Source organism: Dromiciops gliroides, chromosome 2 (assembly GCF_019393635.1).
Source record: "Dromiciops gliroides isolate mDroGli1 chromosome 2, mDroGli1.pri, whole genome shotgun sequence".
NCBI classification, from domain to species: Eukaryota; Metazoa; Chordata; class Mammalia; order Microbiotheria; family Microbiotheriidae; genus Dromiciops; species Dromiciops gliroides.
The window spans coordinates 468,728,577-468,746,900 of NC_057862.1; the positions used below are offsets into that span (position 1 = coordinate 468,728,577).

General features: G+C 44.6%; 1 protein-coding gene across 1 annotated transcript in view; it reads right to left on the minus strand.

The window, feature by feature from the left end:
* Positions 1-9,419: 9,419 nt before the first annotated feature.
* The window catches only part of DNMT3A (DNA methyltransferase 3 alpha), a 154,731-nt gene continuing 145,826 nt past the window's right edge, over positions 9,420-18,324 (minus strand). The window contains 4 exon segments of the mRNA XM_043982889.1: positions 9,420-10,148; positions 11,796-11,914; positions 12,623-12,692; positions 16,959-17,044. Coding sequence (XP_043838824.1) covers positions 10,007-10,148; positions 11,796-11,914; positions 12,623-12,692; positions 16,959-17,044 — 417 coding nt within the window. The 3' untranslated portion in view covers positions 9,420-10,006.

Consider the following 18,324-nt stretch of genomic DNA (forward strand, 5'->3'; position numbering starts at 1 on the left):
ACCCTGGACAAGTCACTTAACCCCCATTGCCCTGCCAAAAAAAAATTGTCATCCCCAGAACCAAGCACTTTGTAAACAATGAATAAATGCTTTTTGAACTGAAGTTCCAAAAAGGTTTAAGTTAGTCTTCTTGTCAGGAAAAAGTGTCCTAATAATTAGGACTAACCATTAATAGACTGAGGGTGACATTGGAAATAAGGAGGTAAGAATAGAGGGTTCTCCTTCCTCAGAGGGCTTTGAGGATAGACTAGATTGTTGTTTGTCCTTCATTTCCGAAGAGGACCATGACATCAGGGTGATGTCATAACTTGCACTGAATTGGATTTAAGTGAGGGAGGGCTGTGCAAGGTCACCAACCTCAATCTCTCCTCCAGAGTCATCTGGGTCAAGTGGCAAGATATACATCAGGATGACTGGAGATGGCCCTGGATGTTTAAGGCAATTGGGGTTAAGTGACTTGCCCAGGGTCACATAGCTAGTAAGTGTCTGAGGTGAAATTTGAACTCAGGTCCTTCCAACTTCAGGGCCAGTGCTCCATCCACTGTGCCACCTAGCTGCCCTGGATAGATTAACATCTGGGATAGACTGGATAAGTCGCTTGTTGGGTATTATAGCAGGGTTGGGTTTTTTTTTTTTTTTTTCAAAAAATGGGTTAGGCTAGATAGCCCTTGGGGTTCTTCCCAACCCTTAAATTCTATGGTTTTGTCCATGGGTTCTTTGCCCCTGGGCGGGCACCAGGGGCTGAATTTTGTTCAGCTCTAGCAGTTCATGATGACCATCCCCTAAGGCACGGAGGCAGTGCCTACACTGGTGAAATCACAGATTTTTGAAGGATTGAAGTAATCTTGGCCTAATCCCACTGCCACAGAAAAGCAACTACTGGCTTGTGTCCAAGTGAGCACTTAGTGATAAAAAAAATACAGCTGTGACTTTTCCAAAGGGCCTCAGGCTTTGAGATGAGGTAGGAGAGGCTGCCAGTCTGAATTTTTGCTCCATCACAGAGATTTTTCAGAATGGCAGGGAAGGAATAGAAGCCACCTACATGAAGTAGTGTCTGGGAGGGAAGGAAGGAGGAAGAGACACAATGCAAGAACCATAATCTTAAATCAGGCGCCAATAGCAAGAACCAATTTGACTGCCTCTTGCACTAAGGTCCAGCTCTCAGGCAGTCAAGCATTTATAATTTGTTTATAATTTAATCATTATTTTATTTCATTTGATCCAGACTCACTGATGTAAAGGAGGGGATCTCCCCGTGTGGAATCTCCCTCCACCAATGCAGACGTACAACCCACATGCAACTAGATAGCCTTCTGAGTTATCTAGGTGCACTGAGAGGTACATATCAGTGGCAGAACTTGAAACTGGGTCTTTCTGGGCTCCAAGACCAGTCCTCTTTATGCTACCTGCAGGGAAATATTTTATTGTGTTGTTGGGAAAACCTTATTTATTATATTATTTGAAACCTAGCTTTATGTGGCTAGAAAATCATCTAATCGTCTAACCGATGCTCATTTTAGAGGTCAGGCTGACCTCAGAGACCTCCAGGGTAACAAGATGGCAGAACCAGCATTCAAACTCAGGTCCTCTGACTCCAAATTCCATCACTCTTTCCCCATGCCAGGATGGTTCAGGAACTGGAGAGTAGGGTATATCATTAAAGATATATGAGTGTAAAAAAAAATGGGCTGGTCACATGCCAAGGGTGAAGGGTAACAGGTGAACAAACCCTGGGCTCCTTGGTTGGTATGGCCAAAATGGGAAGAGAAATCAAGGAAGACACTCAGCATTGTGGACAGATCCACTGCAGTGAACTTATGGGAGAGGAGTTCCATAAGATGGCCTGGCATGGATGACTTAGGATCTGTAGTGCTGGAGGGGAACCACCCCCCACCTCCATGATAGCCTACTGGAGTTGAGGTGGATGAGAAATTGAACATTAGGTGAACAGGAAGTGTGTCCATTTGTATCAGGGACATAGGCCAAGAGGCCAATGGGAGCTTGTGGCAGGAGGTTGGGGTAGGGGAACCAAACTACATCCAAGAAGGAGCCGCAAGACAAAAGGACATTATTCCCGTGATTTTCAGTTTTTCTTTTTGCACAAAAACAGTCCATTTATTCAAGTGTTCTCCAGCACAAGTACATTAGAAAGGATCTTTATTATACTCTTCTGGGCACCAAAAAATGGGATGAAGGCGGAACTGACAGACTCTCTACATCTGCTGCACGCATTGACCTCTTTAATTATTTCATAAACAGCTATGTCACGAGCATCACTTACACAGAGATACAACAGAACACCAGGGGAGGGCTGAGGGCCCAGGGCAGAGGGCCAGAGACTGCTCCCGCCAACCACCCATCCACCTACCCGCGGGGATCCTCTAACTCACACCCTCTCCCTGTGATGTCGCAGAATCAGACTGTGAAATGTACACTATTTATTGTCAATAAATAGAGAAGCGACCTGAAACAAAATAAAACAAAAATAAAATAATGGAAGGATGCTGAAACCAGAACAGAAAGGGTAAAAGTTTTTTTGTTTTTTGAAAATAGGGAACTTTTAGAAAAACAAAGTTGGGGGTTGGGGGGAGAACTCATAGTCTGGGAAAAACAAAAGTCCTGCATTTAGCTGCATGGAATGTGGAATCAAGCGCTCTGCCTCTGGGGCCAAAGCCAGATCTCTGTAACAGTAAGAGTTTTGTTGTTGTTGTTCAAACCAAATCTTCTACAGTTTCTTCTGTATGAATACATGATTTCCCACAAATAGGTAAGCACCCGCTACTTCAATGCCTCAGCTAAAACACATGAAATCGCTCATTTAGTTTTCAAGTACAAAGTTAAAATGCCTTTTTAATAATAATATATCAGAGTAAAATAATAGTCTCTTTTAAACTCCACTACAAGAAAACAAAACAAACAGTCATTGTCCAGACAGCAGACTTAATTTAACAATATATATTTTTAATAAAATGTGTTTTTTTTTTGTTTGTTTTTTTGTTTTTTTTAGCACCTTGTTGATTCACCTACTCCCGCTGTGTCTTCTAAGGAATTTAGGCATTTCTTTTCCCTCTCTCATTTTGTTGACATCTAGGGTTGTTCAACAAAATTGCTTTACAAAATGAAATGTGACATGTTGCCAATTTCCCTGTTCATCTCCCCGGGTTTGGGGCTGGAGACCGCTTGATCTGGCATCAGGTAAAGCTACCCCCTTCCAATCTGGGCTGATCCGAGGTGAGAATTTCCAGTTACTGGAGTCAACAGGGACTTGCCCATTCCTACTGGCCTCCATTTTGGGAGAGGGGTTGGGGAGACACATGGCAAATCACAGATGCTAGTCATGGGACCCTCCCTGACCCCACTGCCTCTGAGCCGCCCATTCCTCCCTGCCCCAAAACTCCACTTTTTGGGGCCACAGCTAAGCAAGAGGCCACCAGAGGCCAACCTTAGTTGGCATTTCTGAAAAACAGGTGCAAGGGAATGAGTAGACTCTCTCCCTTCCCTTTCATCCCCATCCTTCCTTTACCAAAATGTAAAGATTTAAGAGCTGGTGCTTAGGGCAGTGGGGTTGATCCTTTGTGCTATGTATCCTTTAGCTGTCTCTCCCCTTCCAGATACCCCTGGGGTTGACCACCCACCATGGTCACCCTAGAACAGTTGGGTGGTGGAATTCTTACCTAACTGGCACTGATGAATCCACAGTCTCAGTAGGGAATGAGAAAATGGGAAGCCCCCTCCCTGATAACTTTCTCTGTCCTACTTGGTACTGGAGAAAAAGGACCTAGGTTACTGCCTAGTTATATAACCTAAGGGGTCCCCATCAGCCCATTTATTTGCTGAACAAGGGCAGTACCTCCTAGTCATTTAGATTAATCCCTACCAGGGATCGGCCAGGACCAAAGCACCAGGTTGGGGTAGGAACCGAGATCCTACCAGACAAAGCCCTGGGGGAGAGCAGGCTTGCTGTCTAGGCCAGCTTTGCCTGTGGAAGTCTCTGGCATGTGTTTTATTCATTTCAGAATGTTTTCAAGACTCAGAAATGCTCCCCTCCCCCTGCCCCCAAATGATATCCAAGATGTCTCAGTACCACTGCCCCAATGCGGGCCAGGGCCCAACCCTACACTGGCTCCAGGGGGTTCCTGGGAAGGCTTATGAAAACAGCTCTTGAGAGACCCCAGCCCCAAACAAAGCTCAGCACCAGGCATAACAGTGACAGGAATTCTTAAAAACTGCATCCAAAATCAACTTTTATACATATACACATATATATATATATAGAATCTCATATAGTTAACTACTTATCTAAGATATGAAAACTAATGATTGCAGTTTTCCTGTAAGAACATTCCCAAATGGCTCAGCTGAAATGTTTCCTTCTTTTGCTCCCAATTGTAGTTCCCAGACTGTCTTCTTAGTCCGGGTTGTATTCCTATCTAGGGTTCCTTCCCACTAGCAAACTCTGGATCTTCTTACTATCAGGTAAGTGAGAGAAGATGAGAGCTAGCTGCTCCGTATGGGAGATGCCTCTGAAGGCTTGAGGGGAAGAAGCAGTATTTTCCCATTGGGATCTACCTAGACCTAGCACATAACCCTGACCAATTTAATGAGCCCACCAGTCTCAAGACTCTGCCAGTCACATATGAACACCTGCTCTTTTGGCGCCAGAAACTATCCTTGGGAGCACACCTCATGAGCAACTTTGCTTTCCAATGGGATGTTCAGCTGCAAAAAAAAAAAAAAAAAGAAAGAAAAGAAAAGAAAAGAAAAGAAAAGAAAAAAGAAAGAAAGAAAGAAAAAAAGAAAAGAAAAAGGAAGAATTAAAGAAAAAAAGGCATTTGCTTTCAGGTATAAGGAGATCAGAAGTGGCAACTCAGCACCCTCATTCCATCTTGTTTTTCAAAGGGGCTGGATCCAGAAACTTGGATCTGTTGATTTACCGCCCCCCACCACATATAGGTTATCTATTTCCATAGCTCACCCCAACCCTACCCGAGGGTTTAATACCAGCTAACGTAAAGCCCTGTGGGTTCTCAGCAGCAGCCCAATCAAACTAACTTCCTCGTTTGCTCTTTGCCTCAGTCAATAGCTGCATTCTTTGGCACTGTGCCCTACCAAACCTGGCAGGGTGGCTGCTCTCTCCCCTGAAGCCCTCATTTCTACAGCATTGACAGATGTGGCATCAGGGAAGTAACAGAAATGGTAGGAACAACTTCTGAGTTGAATCCTATCCCCTTCCTTTTTGTGGTTCCTACAAACCACTGTTCCCTAACAGCCCAGCTTCCCCCCATGAATGAAGGGAGCTCCCTCCCTCTGCTGAACTTATGGAGCCCCAAGCTTTATCCCCCTACTTCAAGGCGCTCACCCTCTCCTCTGGAAGGTACTTTGTTACCACCTGCAACCATGACAACACAGCAAACCAGAGGAGCCTCCAAATGCCTGAGGGAAGCGACTTCTTAGAGAAGGCTCCCAGATGAGCACCTTCATTCCAACAGCAAGGCTTAGCTCATTCAACCTCTTTGTCCATAAGTCCCTCTATCCTGCTTCTCCCTGTCAACTATGGACTCAGGAGCCATTCTGGCCAGCCTCTGATCTGACTGGAGGCAGGTTGGTACAAGCAGCTCCCAGTCACTTTGCCCAGTACTTTATCCAGCCAGATCCAGAACTGGCCCAAATGACCCCAGAATACATCATTTTCTCCTGCCAGGGAGAGAATGTTTCCCATTAGAACTTTCTGCTCTCTAGATTCTCATGGCATAGAAAGGTTAGCCACTGAAAACCAAGACCCCAAGATGGTCACAGCCAAAACCCCTTTCTTCATGACATCTCTTCTGAACAGCCATCATCTAGAAAGCATAGCCTGACCACCAGAGTAGAACAAAAGTAGGGTGAGGTCCTCTCCCCAGAGGGGCTAGGGAATCCAAAATCAACCCCCTCCAGGGCAGAATGCATTCTGGGAGGACCACATCCTTATAGAAGAATCTCCAGGCTGGGATATGGGGCCAGGACTGTCCCCAAACCTAAAAGCCTAGCCCATAGGGTGATGGGATAGCATGCTTGGTTGGAGGGCCACCAAGAGCCCTCCTCCCCTTAATTAGGTTTTTAATACCAATATCACTGGGAAGGGCATAAGGCTTGGCTAATATGAGCTGAGCCCAAGTCCATCCAGATCATTTTTTAAAAATTCAACATTTTTAAGCACAAGTCTGGGGAACGGACTAGACTATATTGTATCAAGAGCAAGGAGAGGCTTTGGTGCCAAGGAGCAGAGGATTAGTGAGCAGGAGTTGGGAGGGCCCTGCTGGCATAAAGCTGGGCATAGCATGAAGGGAAACAGTGAAAAGACACTGGGGACTGGGAAGACCTTGGAAACAAGTGTGGGCTATGAGGGGAGGGAGCACCTTGGACTACTCAAGAGCAGCCCACCTCCTCCACTAGCCACTCCTAGAGTGGTGCTGGTGGCCTCCCAAACCAGGATGGGATGGGGTAGGGGAGTGAAGCCCAGCTGGATAAATAAGGGAAATAAAGGGGAGCACCACAAAGAATAGGAAACCCAACACCAAACTCATCACCAGTGGAAAACCAGTCATGATCCAAGAGGAGAAAACATCCAGCACCAATCACAATGCCACCCCTAGACTTAAGGGATGGGTAGCTTAGTGTAGTTATTAAATGCCAATTTAAACAGAAATTGGGTCTAGACTACTGGGCAACCAAGGCCCAAACAGCCCAAATGACAGCAGGAGTCTTTGGACTTTGTCCCAGATGAGCGGACACCAGCAGTGGTATTTAAAGGCCTGCCTCAGGCATCTATCTCCCCCACCACCAGTTCCTCTGCTTGTATTGGCCCAGGGCTCACTTTCCTATTTCCTCCAAGAAGTCCCTTAGGCTAAGGTAGAAAGCCAAGAAAGATGGATGAGAAGGTTGACTTGGGTTGCACCTTGGAATCAGATGTTGGGATCCAGGGTTTGCTAGCTCCAGACCTTCCCATACTTCATGGGAAGCATTAAAGAGACAGAAGTGCAGGTTATCATTTGGATGGGGGTGTCTCTTAGCTAAAATGTCAGCTGATCCAATCTCTCCCCTACCACCTGTAGCACCTTGGGAACTCGACAGCTCCTGGATGGCATGGAGAGCCCCCCCCTCCCCCAAATAAAATGTTTAACTGCATTCAAGAGGATAGCAGGGCCGAGGTAAGTGGTTGTAGGGGGTGGGGCTCTACTCCATGAAATATTGGATCTTGGGGAAGGTTATGTCTGTGTGTATATAACAGTGCAGCTGTAACTGTGTAGATGTTTGTATGTAAGATAGATTGATTTGTATGGGGCTATCTATGCCTGTGGCAAGGAAAGAGAAGGGTAGAGAGGCTTAGCAAGAGTAAGTCACCTGCCCCCCTCCCCCACTGCATTATATTTCATATATATGTCCCTATCTATGTATTTATATAGTGCCTATCTCCAGAGGTCCCATCCTTCTGGGGATGGTAATATGGGACCTTGAACTTTAGAGAATGCCTCCAATCTCTGCAGGTCCCAGGAGGCTCCATCCCCCCTCCCATTATAAAATATATATATCTCTATATGCCACATATCTACACCCCATCTATCGAGGCAGGCATCTGCCCATTGGCTCATACACTGGAGCCACTGAGTGTTTCCTCTTCCTACTGCTCGGGCCACTGGGCCCCTGTCTACCAAAATAGGAAGTCGGTCAAGTCTCTTGAGCCAGGACTTGAAGCGTGGCTGACTCGAGGTAAAAAACAAAAAATGAAAATGAAAACAAAACCCCCAAAAGATGATGAAAGAGCACAGCCATCATCAGACCAAAAGTACTCAGAGGAGGGGTAGAGGAGGAACCACACATACGATTCACATCACATTTAAAAGGAAAGAGAGAGACTGCCCCTGTCCTTCCTCCCTCCAACTCCTGATATTCCTTAGACTTGAGAAGAACAAAAGGAAAAGCTGGAGGAGGAGCGACGGAACTCCAGAAGGCAGATTTTCAGGGACCTGTGAGCTGCCAAATTAGCACTGTACAAAGGGAAGTGTGGGCCCGGCCTGAGAAGGGAGGCAAGGGGGAGCCAGGATTCCTCGGAATCAGGGCCCTGAAGCCACTGGGAAAAAAAAAAAAAAGCACCCTGTTTTCCCCACCCTGCTCCCTGCACCTTGGTATTAAAACCTAAAGGGAGGAGGGAGGGTAGTATTGGGCTTATTTTTTTCCCCCAAAAGAAAAAAAATAAACAAACATAACCAGAACCAGAACAACAATTATAATAAACCATGTCATCAGCCTCCCAGTATAAAACTGCAGCCTGTTTGGAGATGACCAAAAACATCACTCCCCCTGGGGTCAGGGGCTGCCTTGTGCAAGGAAAGGGTAGATGGGAACAGGACAGCGGAGAGGGGTTTCTCATAAAAGAACACACAAAAAGCATCAGACAGAGAAGCACCAGGACTTTTTGTATGTTTTTTTATCTCCTCCAGGATGGGGTTTGAGCTGTACACATCCCCAAACTCTGGATGGCTTCCATGCCCCTCCATGAGATATCCTCTGGAGTCAGGGGAAAGACTCAAGGAGGGGAACTGAGAACCCAGCCCTCCCTTGCCATCTAGCCCAGGGAGTTTTCCTTTGGGGAAATAAAAAAAAAATTATTGCATGACTCAGGAAAGGTTGTCTCCTGTTAGGACACCTCACTGTCCTTAACACCCTCAACCATAACCTCTTCCCTACCCCTTTTGGCAGGGAGAAATGGGACATAGGGGATGATTTCCCAACCCCCTTTCTTCACCATGTAAAAAATTCAAATAACACAAAATAACCGTTTTTTAAAAAGAAAAAAAAAAAGCCATCTCTCCCTTTTCTCCATCCTTGGTTAAAACCCTTTGCACATAAGGCAACATGGAAGGTGATGTTTTTACTCATCTCGCTGTTGAAAAGCACCATTATGAAGTCGGGTTGTACAGTAGTAACAGTACCTTTTTATATATAGATATATATCTTGTATCTATCATATATATATATAAACTGTAAACAAGAGGTAACAGCGGCTTCTACAAACTGATTTTCTTCAAGGTTTCCTGTGTGGTAGGCACCTGAAATACTGTATAAAAGTGTATTGTGTGGGTGTTCTCATCTTCCCTGTTGCTAATTGGGTTTCACTTTGCATCACCAGGAATGGTGCTGGTAAAATCCCACTCAGTGGCTGGAGGTGACCTTGGCTGCCGCCGCCCCACCCAAGTGTCTCCCTAGTTTTCTGTTCCTGCTTGTGCTCCCAATCTGATCAGACCCAAGCCAAAAACAAAACAAAAAACAAAACAAAAAACCCCCAAAAAACAAAAACAAAAACTCTTTTATGTATATATATATAGATATATATCTTACATACATACATATATCTATCTATCTATCTATATATATATAAAAAAAGAGATTTCTATAGCATATTTCCTTTCCCCCCACCCCCCTTCTCATCTCTCCTCTGCATGGTAGAGTTGCTGTTTTTATTTTTTTGAATTTTTTTTTTTTTGCTGTAGTTCCCTGTTTTCCTACTCCTCCTCTTACAGCATTAAAAAAAAATTATAAACCCTCTTATTTCACTCACAGCAAAAAGCCAAAACTGAGACAAACAGAAAACCCCTCTGGAAAGAGTGGAAAACTAAAAGGTTTCACCCAAATAATAATAATAATATTAATAATAATAATAATAATAGAGGGGAGGGGAAGCTTGGTTTTGTTTTTTTAAATAGGATCAAAGTTTAACATTGAAAAATCAGGAGATGACGTCCAACCCTTTTGCTCGGCGATGCCTTGTGGATGTTTTCATATCTGGTGGTTTTTTGTGTTTTGTTTGTTTGTTTTTTAAATTCCTCTCTCTCTCTCTCTCTCTCTCTCTCTCTCTCTCTCTCTCTCTCTCTCTCTCTCTCTTCTGGGTGCTGATGCTTCTCTCCATCCTCTCGTTCTTGGTGGTTTTGCTTTGATTAGATGTTACCATCCCAGTTCACTTTCATGTCCCTTACACACAGGCAAAATATTCCTTCAAGGGGGCGAAGAGGTGGCGGATCACAGGCACGCTCCATGACCGGCCCAGCAGTCTTTGCCTTGCTAAACGGCTCATGTTGGAGACATCCGTGTAATGGACTGGGAAGCCAAAGACCCTAGAAGACAATATTGGCAAAAAGGGTAGGAAGGGGTGAGCCTGGAGGTCCCTTCTTTCAATCCTATATAACTCAGCAAATCTGTAATTTGAATACATACCCCAGTTTTTGAGGATTGTGTCAACAGAAGGTATATAAAACATGATGGGAAATACTATTGCTGCTACTACTACTACTACAAAACACACACACACACACACACACACACATATACATATATTTCTGCTAAGCAGGAGCCAGCCAGCCTGTAGAGTTTTAATTTACTTTTTGAGAACTTTGGTCTAGGCTGACCAAAGCTACTGTTTCAAGTTCCCAAAGTAAGACTTTTAAAATTACCACCGATGAGTTTTTTTCATTACCATCACCATCTGTGAAAATCATGAAAATGACACTATTACTCATTACAAATCCTGGAGATTTGACCCCTAAGGGAGGGTAGTATGGTAGAAGAGAAGAAGCAGTGGCTTTGGGGTCAGTCTCTGCCCCTTCCTATTCAAGTAGGAACCCATTTGAGTTGTTCAGTTACCTCATTTGTAAAATGAGGGGATTGAACAAGGTGATTTCTAAGGTCTCTTATAAATCTTATAAACTTAATAAGTCTATGATCAATCAATTAAGCACCTACTATGGGCTAGGCAGCTGGGGATACAAATATAAAGGAATGAACTAAGCTTAACCCTGAAAGATCTAACAACTCTTGTGATTAAATGAATTTTATTAAGACCAATCCAGGGGCAGCTAGGTGGTGCAGTGGATAGAGCACCGGCCCCAGAGTCAGGAGGACCTGAGTTCAGATCCGGCCTCAGACACTTAACACTTACTAGCTATGTGACCCTGGGCAAGTTACTTAACCCCAATAGCCTCACACACAAAAAAAGAAAAAACAAACAAAAAAAACAATCCAGGGGGGCAGCTAGGTGGCACAGTGGATAAAGCACTGGCCCTGGTTCAAGAGGACTCGAGTTCAATTCAGGCCTCAGACACTTGATACTTCCTAGCTGTGTGACCCTGGGCAAGTCACTTAACCCTCATTGCCCCGCAAAAAATTAAAAAATGAAATTCAAGGCCCATAGTGTCAGTTAGCTAATAAACATACATTAAACACTTTCTGTCTTCCAGGCACTGTGCTAAGCACTACAGAAGTGAGGTGAGATTCACCCAAAGTCACACGGATAGGAAGTAGTCAAGGCAAGATCTGAACCCTCTTGGCTGATCCCTTTTCTGCTATATCACTGTCTCTCTTAGGTGACAGATTCATGGGTTTTGGATTAGAAATAATATTAATTTCATAGTAATGCATATTGGGATATATTCCCCCCTGTACTTTTCTCTCCCTTAAAGTAACCTAAAGGATTCTGAAAGCTTGCCTTACTAGAGGATTTCCCAATAAAGTTCACTTGGTTCCTGAGGGTCTATATTGATGGAAGTCCATTCTTGGTAAAGAGTGTGATAATACGAACCCTATCATCTCCCTATGTGTTTTTTGAAATCTCAGGTTTGCTAGTGCCTGGGTCATCCCTCTTGGGTCTAACGAGACTCACAAGAGTCAGGCCATTTTGAGCTTTGAGAACTCCCCCCCCCCAAAAAAACCCCTTCACATACCACCCCCACCAAGACAATTTGACAGAAGGGGGAGGGGAAGGGTACCTCTCCATTTCAGTGCACCATAAGATGTCCTCTTTCTCATTCATGAAGACAGGAAAATGCTGATCTTTGCCCTGCTTGATGGAGTTTGACCTAGTTGTAATGGTCCTCACTTTGCTGAACTAGAACAGACCAAGAGAAGAGGTATGGGTATTGTGGTATGACAGCTATGCTCTGAGCCTCTTAGGTTCTGGTCCAGGAAGATCAGTTAATCAGACTGATTCCAATGACAAGGCTCAAACTGTAGGACTGAGAGAAAGCTTAACTTCTCCAGTGCCTTTCTTACTCTCCTGTGCTGGCCTTGACCTTTTATTCTAGCTCAATTAGTTCCTGTTTTTAGCTTCGTTTGTCTCCTTTCCAGACAAATGGGTCCCCTCTCTAATGTGTTAACTTGGAGGACAAAGAAGGGCATTGCTTTCTGCCCCAGACTCAATGATGCCCAAGGTATCTCCAACTAAAAGTTCTTTAGATGGTGTCTCTAAAAACAAATTCTTAGTGAAAGTGCTTCATAAAGCAGATGAAGCTCTGGCCAGGAAGCCTTGACAAGGAGGCAGAGGAAAAGGATCAAGGTGAAATGAGCTATTATTCTTGGCCACAAATGTATAGACAGGGAGGGCAGAGCACGTTGTTGGACCTTAGTGGGTGCCAGCACCTTGCTTCCACCCCACCAATTATTCCATTCTCCAAGCCATCCGGGGCCTGCTTCTATCTTCCTAATCTCTAGGATACCTTTCCCTCTTCTCCAAAGCTGGTAGTTTTCTAAACCACCATTCTAACCCTCCACCCAGTCCTGGCTTGCCAGGAGGGAAAACGGATGCTTGGCCCCTCACCTTTGCTATCCTGCCATGCTCCAAACACTCCTGAAGCTCCAGCTTATCATTCACGGTAGATGCCAATGGCCTAGAAGACAGAAGAGGTAAGTCAACAGGGAGAAAGACTTGGAAACAGCTACTTGACACACGCAGACCCCACTGGCCAGCCCCCAATTCACAACAGTGACAATACACTTCAAAGGGTCACACGGTGATGCAAATCCACCTAAGGCTTACATAGAGAAGCTCACACTCCCCTATGACCTATGCATGGTGGCAGATGGGGCCGTGTGAAAGCTAAATACAGGGATTTTAAAATGTACTTCCCCGAGTTAAAAACAACTGATTTTAGGGTGCCTGTTTTAAGTTAATGAAGTGAGTTGAAAACTCAATTAAGATCGTTAGAATATAGATCTTTACATATGCATTCACAATCTTATGAATCCATACACAAAAGATATGTCCAACACCTACATTCTAATTCTTATTCTCTTTTCTGAGTTTATTTGCTGTTTTTCCTCACTGGACAAAGAATAAGATAGTATTGATCCAGTTAGTCCTCATTTTTCCAGACTGTCTACATAGTTTTTCTTCTAGTTTGTAATAAGTGCTTAACAAATCATACTAACTGATTCCAGGCCTTAGGTAGGTGGTGTGGATCCTCTAGGCCAGCTAACTCCCTTGTGTGCCAAAGAGTTGGAGTAGGCTACACTCTCATAAGATCTCTGAGTAAAGAAAACAGTGTTGTAAACCTGGGCTTAGATAATAAGATTCTAGATGGTATGGTGGAAAGATCCCTGAGTTGTAGGTTGGGTTTTGGCTTTTTTGGTCACATACATGGAAAGGTTTGATGCCAGGTGGAGAAGGGATGGCCTTATACCTTATACCCTGGCTCTCCATTTGTTTTGTTTTTTTGTGTAACTAGCCCTGGGAGTTCATGTATTGAGCTCCTTCCTGGTGGACCACTTCTACCATTCCTGCTTGACAAAAAGAGTTGCTTGGGGCAATGAGAAATAAAGTGACTCGTCCAGTGTGTAGACAGCTCTGGTTCCCAAGGAGTTTATAGTCTAATGGGAGAGACAGTATATACATAGATACAGACTAGATACAGAATAACCTTACAAAGCAAGGTAGTAGCAGCTGGAGGGCGGGGGGGGGGGGGGGGGGGGGGGGGGGAGGCGGCCGCGGCGGGACGGGACTGGGGAACAGCCACATCCTGTGTGAGGATCCCACAGTATGAGTGAAAGGCAGGGTATGAACCATTGCCTTCCCAGCTCCAAGGCTAGCCTCTGTTAAATCATACTGCCCTTCAAATACTTTTCATAAGTATTTAGTATTCATTTATTTATCATTGTCCCTCTAGCTCCCCCCAGCCCAGCAGAGAATTAGGTTTGTTTCTGTCTTTGTATCCCAATCCCTAGCACATAGTAGGAGCTTGATAGATGTCGAATGATTCTTTAAAAATGAGCTGGAGTATAAGTTTTAAAAAGTTAATTAATATAAAAACAGAATTCCCTGATATCTGTGTGAGAACTGGTCTCCCAGCATAGCTCAAGACTGGTGATACCTGCAGTCAATGACAACTCAGAAGTCTGGGGTACAGTTACAGTATCTGAAGGACCAGGTTCCCAAAGGCAAAAAAAAGAAAAAAAAAAAGGAGCCTGAATAAAAACATTTACTGACTCCTGGGTAATTGAGGAACACCAGTGAAGCAATGGAACACACATATAAAATATGCAGGCCACACACATAAACCAATCACATGCAAGTTTACACAGACTTCACAAACACACATGCGAACCACTGATACATGCATATACCCTGCACAGAGCAAGACTAGGAACACACACACACACACACACACACACACACACACACACCAACTCCATCATTTAATACCCATGCGCTCTCATACAGCCTTTAGCAAATCACTGTTATAGGGGGCTGGGGGAGGGAGGGAGGGAAGAGAAGGGTTCATAAGAAGGTGGCTGGCAGAAATGACAACACACTAGTTTGGGGGTTCCCACTCCCAGAATCAAGACCTCTTCGAATATTTGGCATCAGTACTGAGATCGACCCTGCTTCTTGACAGGTCCCTCCTGGTTGGGAGAAAATTCAGGGCAAGAGCAAACATTTCCCAAAGGTGTGGTGAGAGGTGGGCAGGGTGGGGGAAGAGATCTATCTTTTTTTTTTCCTCTGATTTGCAAATTCCAGCAGGTGTGGCTCCCCTCACCCCTCCCAAGGAGACATCAAAATATCTTTTTACATCTTACACAGAAGAAAGAACAAGACCTGTGTGGCAATGAAACTGAAAGTGCTTTTTGTTCTAGACCACAAACTCTCTTCATCTATGCAAATACAAGTTTTAAAAATCCTTCAAAAGGGACAAGCTAGGTGGCGCAGTGGATAGAGCAACAGCCCTGGATTCAGGAGCACCTGAGTTCAAATCCGGCCTCAGACACCTAACACTTACTAGCTTTGTGACCCTGGGCAAGTCAACCCCAATTGCCTAAAAAAAAAAATTCCTTCAAAAAACTGATCTAGGGCTGGCAAGAAGGAGAAACCTCAGGAGATTAAAGCACAATTCTTTCATGTACCAAGGTGCTAATTGTTGACAACTGGCCCTGACCCCTGGTAGCCTGGTAGGAACCTAAGTAATAGTAGCAGTGGTGATACTGGTGATAGTAGTAATTATTATTATTATTAGGAGTAATAAGTTGGAATAGTAGTAATTAGTGGTGGTAGTAGCCATGGCAGTAATTAGTAGTGGTGGTGGTAGTAATGACACTACCTGTGTGACCTGAGGTATGACATCTGCCCTCCTTGGGCCTTAATTTCCTTTATCTATGAGGAGCTTGGCTTGGATGGTCTCCAGGGTCTCTGCCAGCCTCTATGATTCTCTGAACTGAGGAAAGGTAGCACCACTTTGAAGCCAGGACTATGGAGGTCAAGGTTAAGTCACTTAACCTCTTGGTATCCCAGGCAAATTGTTTGGTGTAGAGGAATGCATTGTATTTGGAACGAGAGGACTGGGGATCAGATTTCAGTTCTGCTCTTTACTACTGATGTGAACTTTGGCAAGTCATTTAATCTCTCTGGGTCTCACTTTCCTCATCCACAAAATGAAGGCATGACCATGACTACTAGGTGGCCTCAATGGTTCCTTACTACTGTTTTTTGGGGTTTTTTTGGGTTTTTTTGTGGGGCAATGGGGGTTAAGTGACCTGCCCAGGGTCACACAGCTAGTAAGTGTCAAATGTCTGAGGCCGGATTTGAACCCGGGTACTCCTGAATCCAAGGCCGGTGCTTTATTCACTGCGCCACCTAGCTGCCCCCCTTACTACTCTGAAAATCCATAATCTTGTCTGTAATCATTGCACCACAGACACTTATTAGGGAACATGATACAGTGACTTCTCTGAAGGCAGAGGACTTGGGTTCAAATTCTAATTCTGATGCTTACAACCAGTGTGACTATACACATGTCACTTAACCTTCTGGGCCTCAGTTTCCCCATCAGTAAAAGGAGGATAAAGAGAATTAACATCTACCTCAAAGGATTGTTGTGAGGGTTAAATGAGAATGTATATAAGGCATTGGTAAAACCTTAACTAGTTATATAAACAAGAGCTGTTAACCATCTTTATGTTATAGACAAGTTTTACACATCTGTAGAGAATTGCCACATCAGATCTTCCTTAGAGTGACAAAACCAGGGGTTCCTTTGTTTTTCCTACTCTCCCCCTCCCCCCAAATAAATCTTGACATTTATGTAGTGTTTTAAGGTTTTCAGAGGCTGCCCAGTGTAATGGATAAAGACTTGGCCATGAAGACCTATGTTCAAGTCCCTTCTAACCTCTAACACATACTGAGTGACCTTGGACAGCACTCTGGGCAACCCTCAGACTATAAATTGTAGAGAAGGTGCCAATTTGTACTGGCATTGGTAGAGGGAGTTTCCTCACCTGGGAGTCCCTCATACCAATGACATCACAGGTCTAATCCCTTTAAAGTTGACAGAGCACTTTTTTCAATCAGCACAAATTCAGCCTCACTACTAGAAAAAAACCATGGGCTCCTGGAAGGAGAGGACAAGTATTTATACCAAGTAATCAAACTGTGTGCTAAGAATATGGCTTAATTGCTGTAACCTTTGTGGATCCCTGTTCCCCCTTATTCTTTGCACAGAGAAAAGGAGACTGATGGCTGACTAGGGAAGCAGGGAGGGGAAAGGGAGGTGCGGAGCAGGGGAAGGGACGGAAAGGGAAGCAAAATTCATTCCATGGGCCCTGGGCCCTTCTGAGCCATGCAAATCACCCAGAATGTGTGGTGCTCTCACCCTGCTCTCACCAACCTGTTCATACCGGGAAGGTTACCCCAGAAGTAGCGAGCCCTGTGCGCTGCTGACACTTCTTTGGCATCAATCATCACAGGGTTGGACTACAAGACAGAAGACAGGAAAAGAATGAAGAGGGTTGTGAGGCCCACTAATAAAATCCCTCCAAACCATAAATTAAGGCATCTCAGCTTCCATTCTTGCTGCACCTTCTTTAGCAAGGCCGAACCTTCTACCAGTTCTTGATTTCAGTCATCAAACATAACCAGAGCCCCACATGTGAAACCCATGACAGACTGAAAGGCAAAAAGCTGCAATTCCTGCAGGCTGATACAGGGGAAAGAGAACTGGATTTAAAGCCAGTGCACAGTGGTTTGAATCCCAGCCCTATTTGCTTCCTGTATGAACTTGGGTAGGTCACTTAACCTCTCCCCAGTTCCCTCATCTGTAAAATGAGTGTATTGGATTCCACAACCTCCAAGAACCTTTCCAGCTCTAAATCTATGTCTGGTGACAAAATCTATGTCTGGTTGCTTCTACCTGCTAGTGCCTCTCCCCACTCAAGAATTCTATTTTGTTTATTCAGTGTATGTTGTGTGCTGTTGTTATTATTCAGTCAAATCCAACTCTTTGTGTTCCCCCACTTGAGGTTTTCTTGGCAGAGATGCTGCGGTTGTTTGCCATTTCCTTCTCCAGCTCATTTTACAACAGAGAAAACCGAGGCAAAAAGGGTTGAGTGACTTGCCCAGGGTCACAGCTAGAAGGTGTCTGAGGCTGGATTTGAATTCAGTTCTTCCTGACCCCAGGCCTGGTGCTCTAACCAGTGCACCACAGAGCAGTATGTTGTGCATTTACTTCAGTTCTCCATCTATGAGCCTGTGATCCCATAACATCTACATATTGCTTCCCACTATAGATTGCAATCCCCCTGAAGGCAGGAATTGTTTTATTGTCATCTTTTTAATCACAAGAATCTATCCTAGTGCCTTGCAGAGTTGAATAATAAATGCCTATTGAGTATATTATATATCAAAACTTAAAACTACTGGGATCAAAAATAAGTTAAGAGGGACAGCTAGGTGGCGCAGTGGATAAAGCACCGGCCCTGGATTCAGGAGTTCCTGAGTTCAAATCTGGCCTCAGACACTTGACACTTACTGGCTGTGTGACCCTGGGCAAGTCACTTAACCCCACTGCCCCATAAAAAAAAAAAATAAGTTAAGAGAAACCAGGATTTGTTTACTACCCCTGAGTTCACCTTTCTAGGCCTCGGTATCTTCAACTTAAAAATGATGGGCTAATGGGCTGGGGGGGAGGTGGGGGGGGGTGCACAGCTAGGTGGTGAAGTGGATAGAGCACTGGCCCTGGATTCAGGAGCACCTGA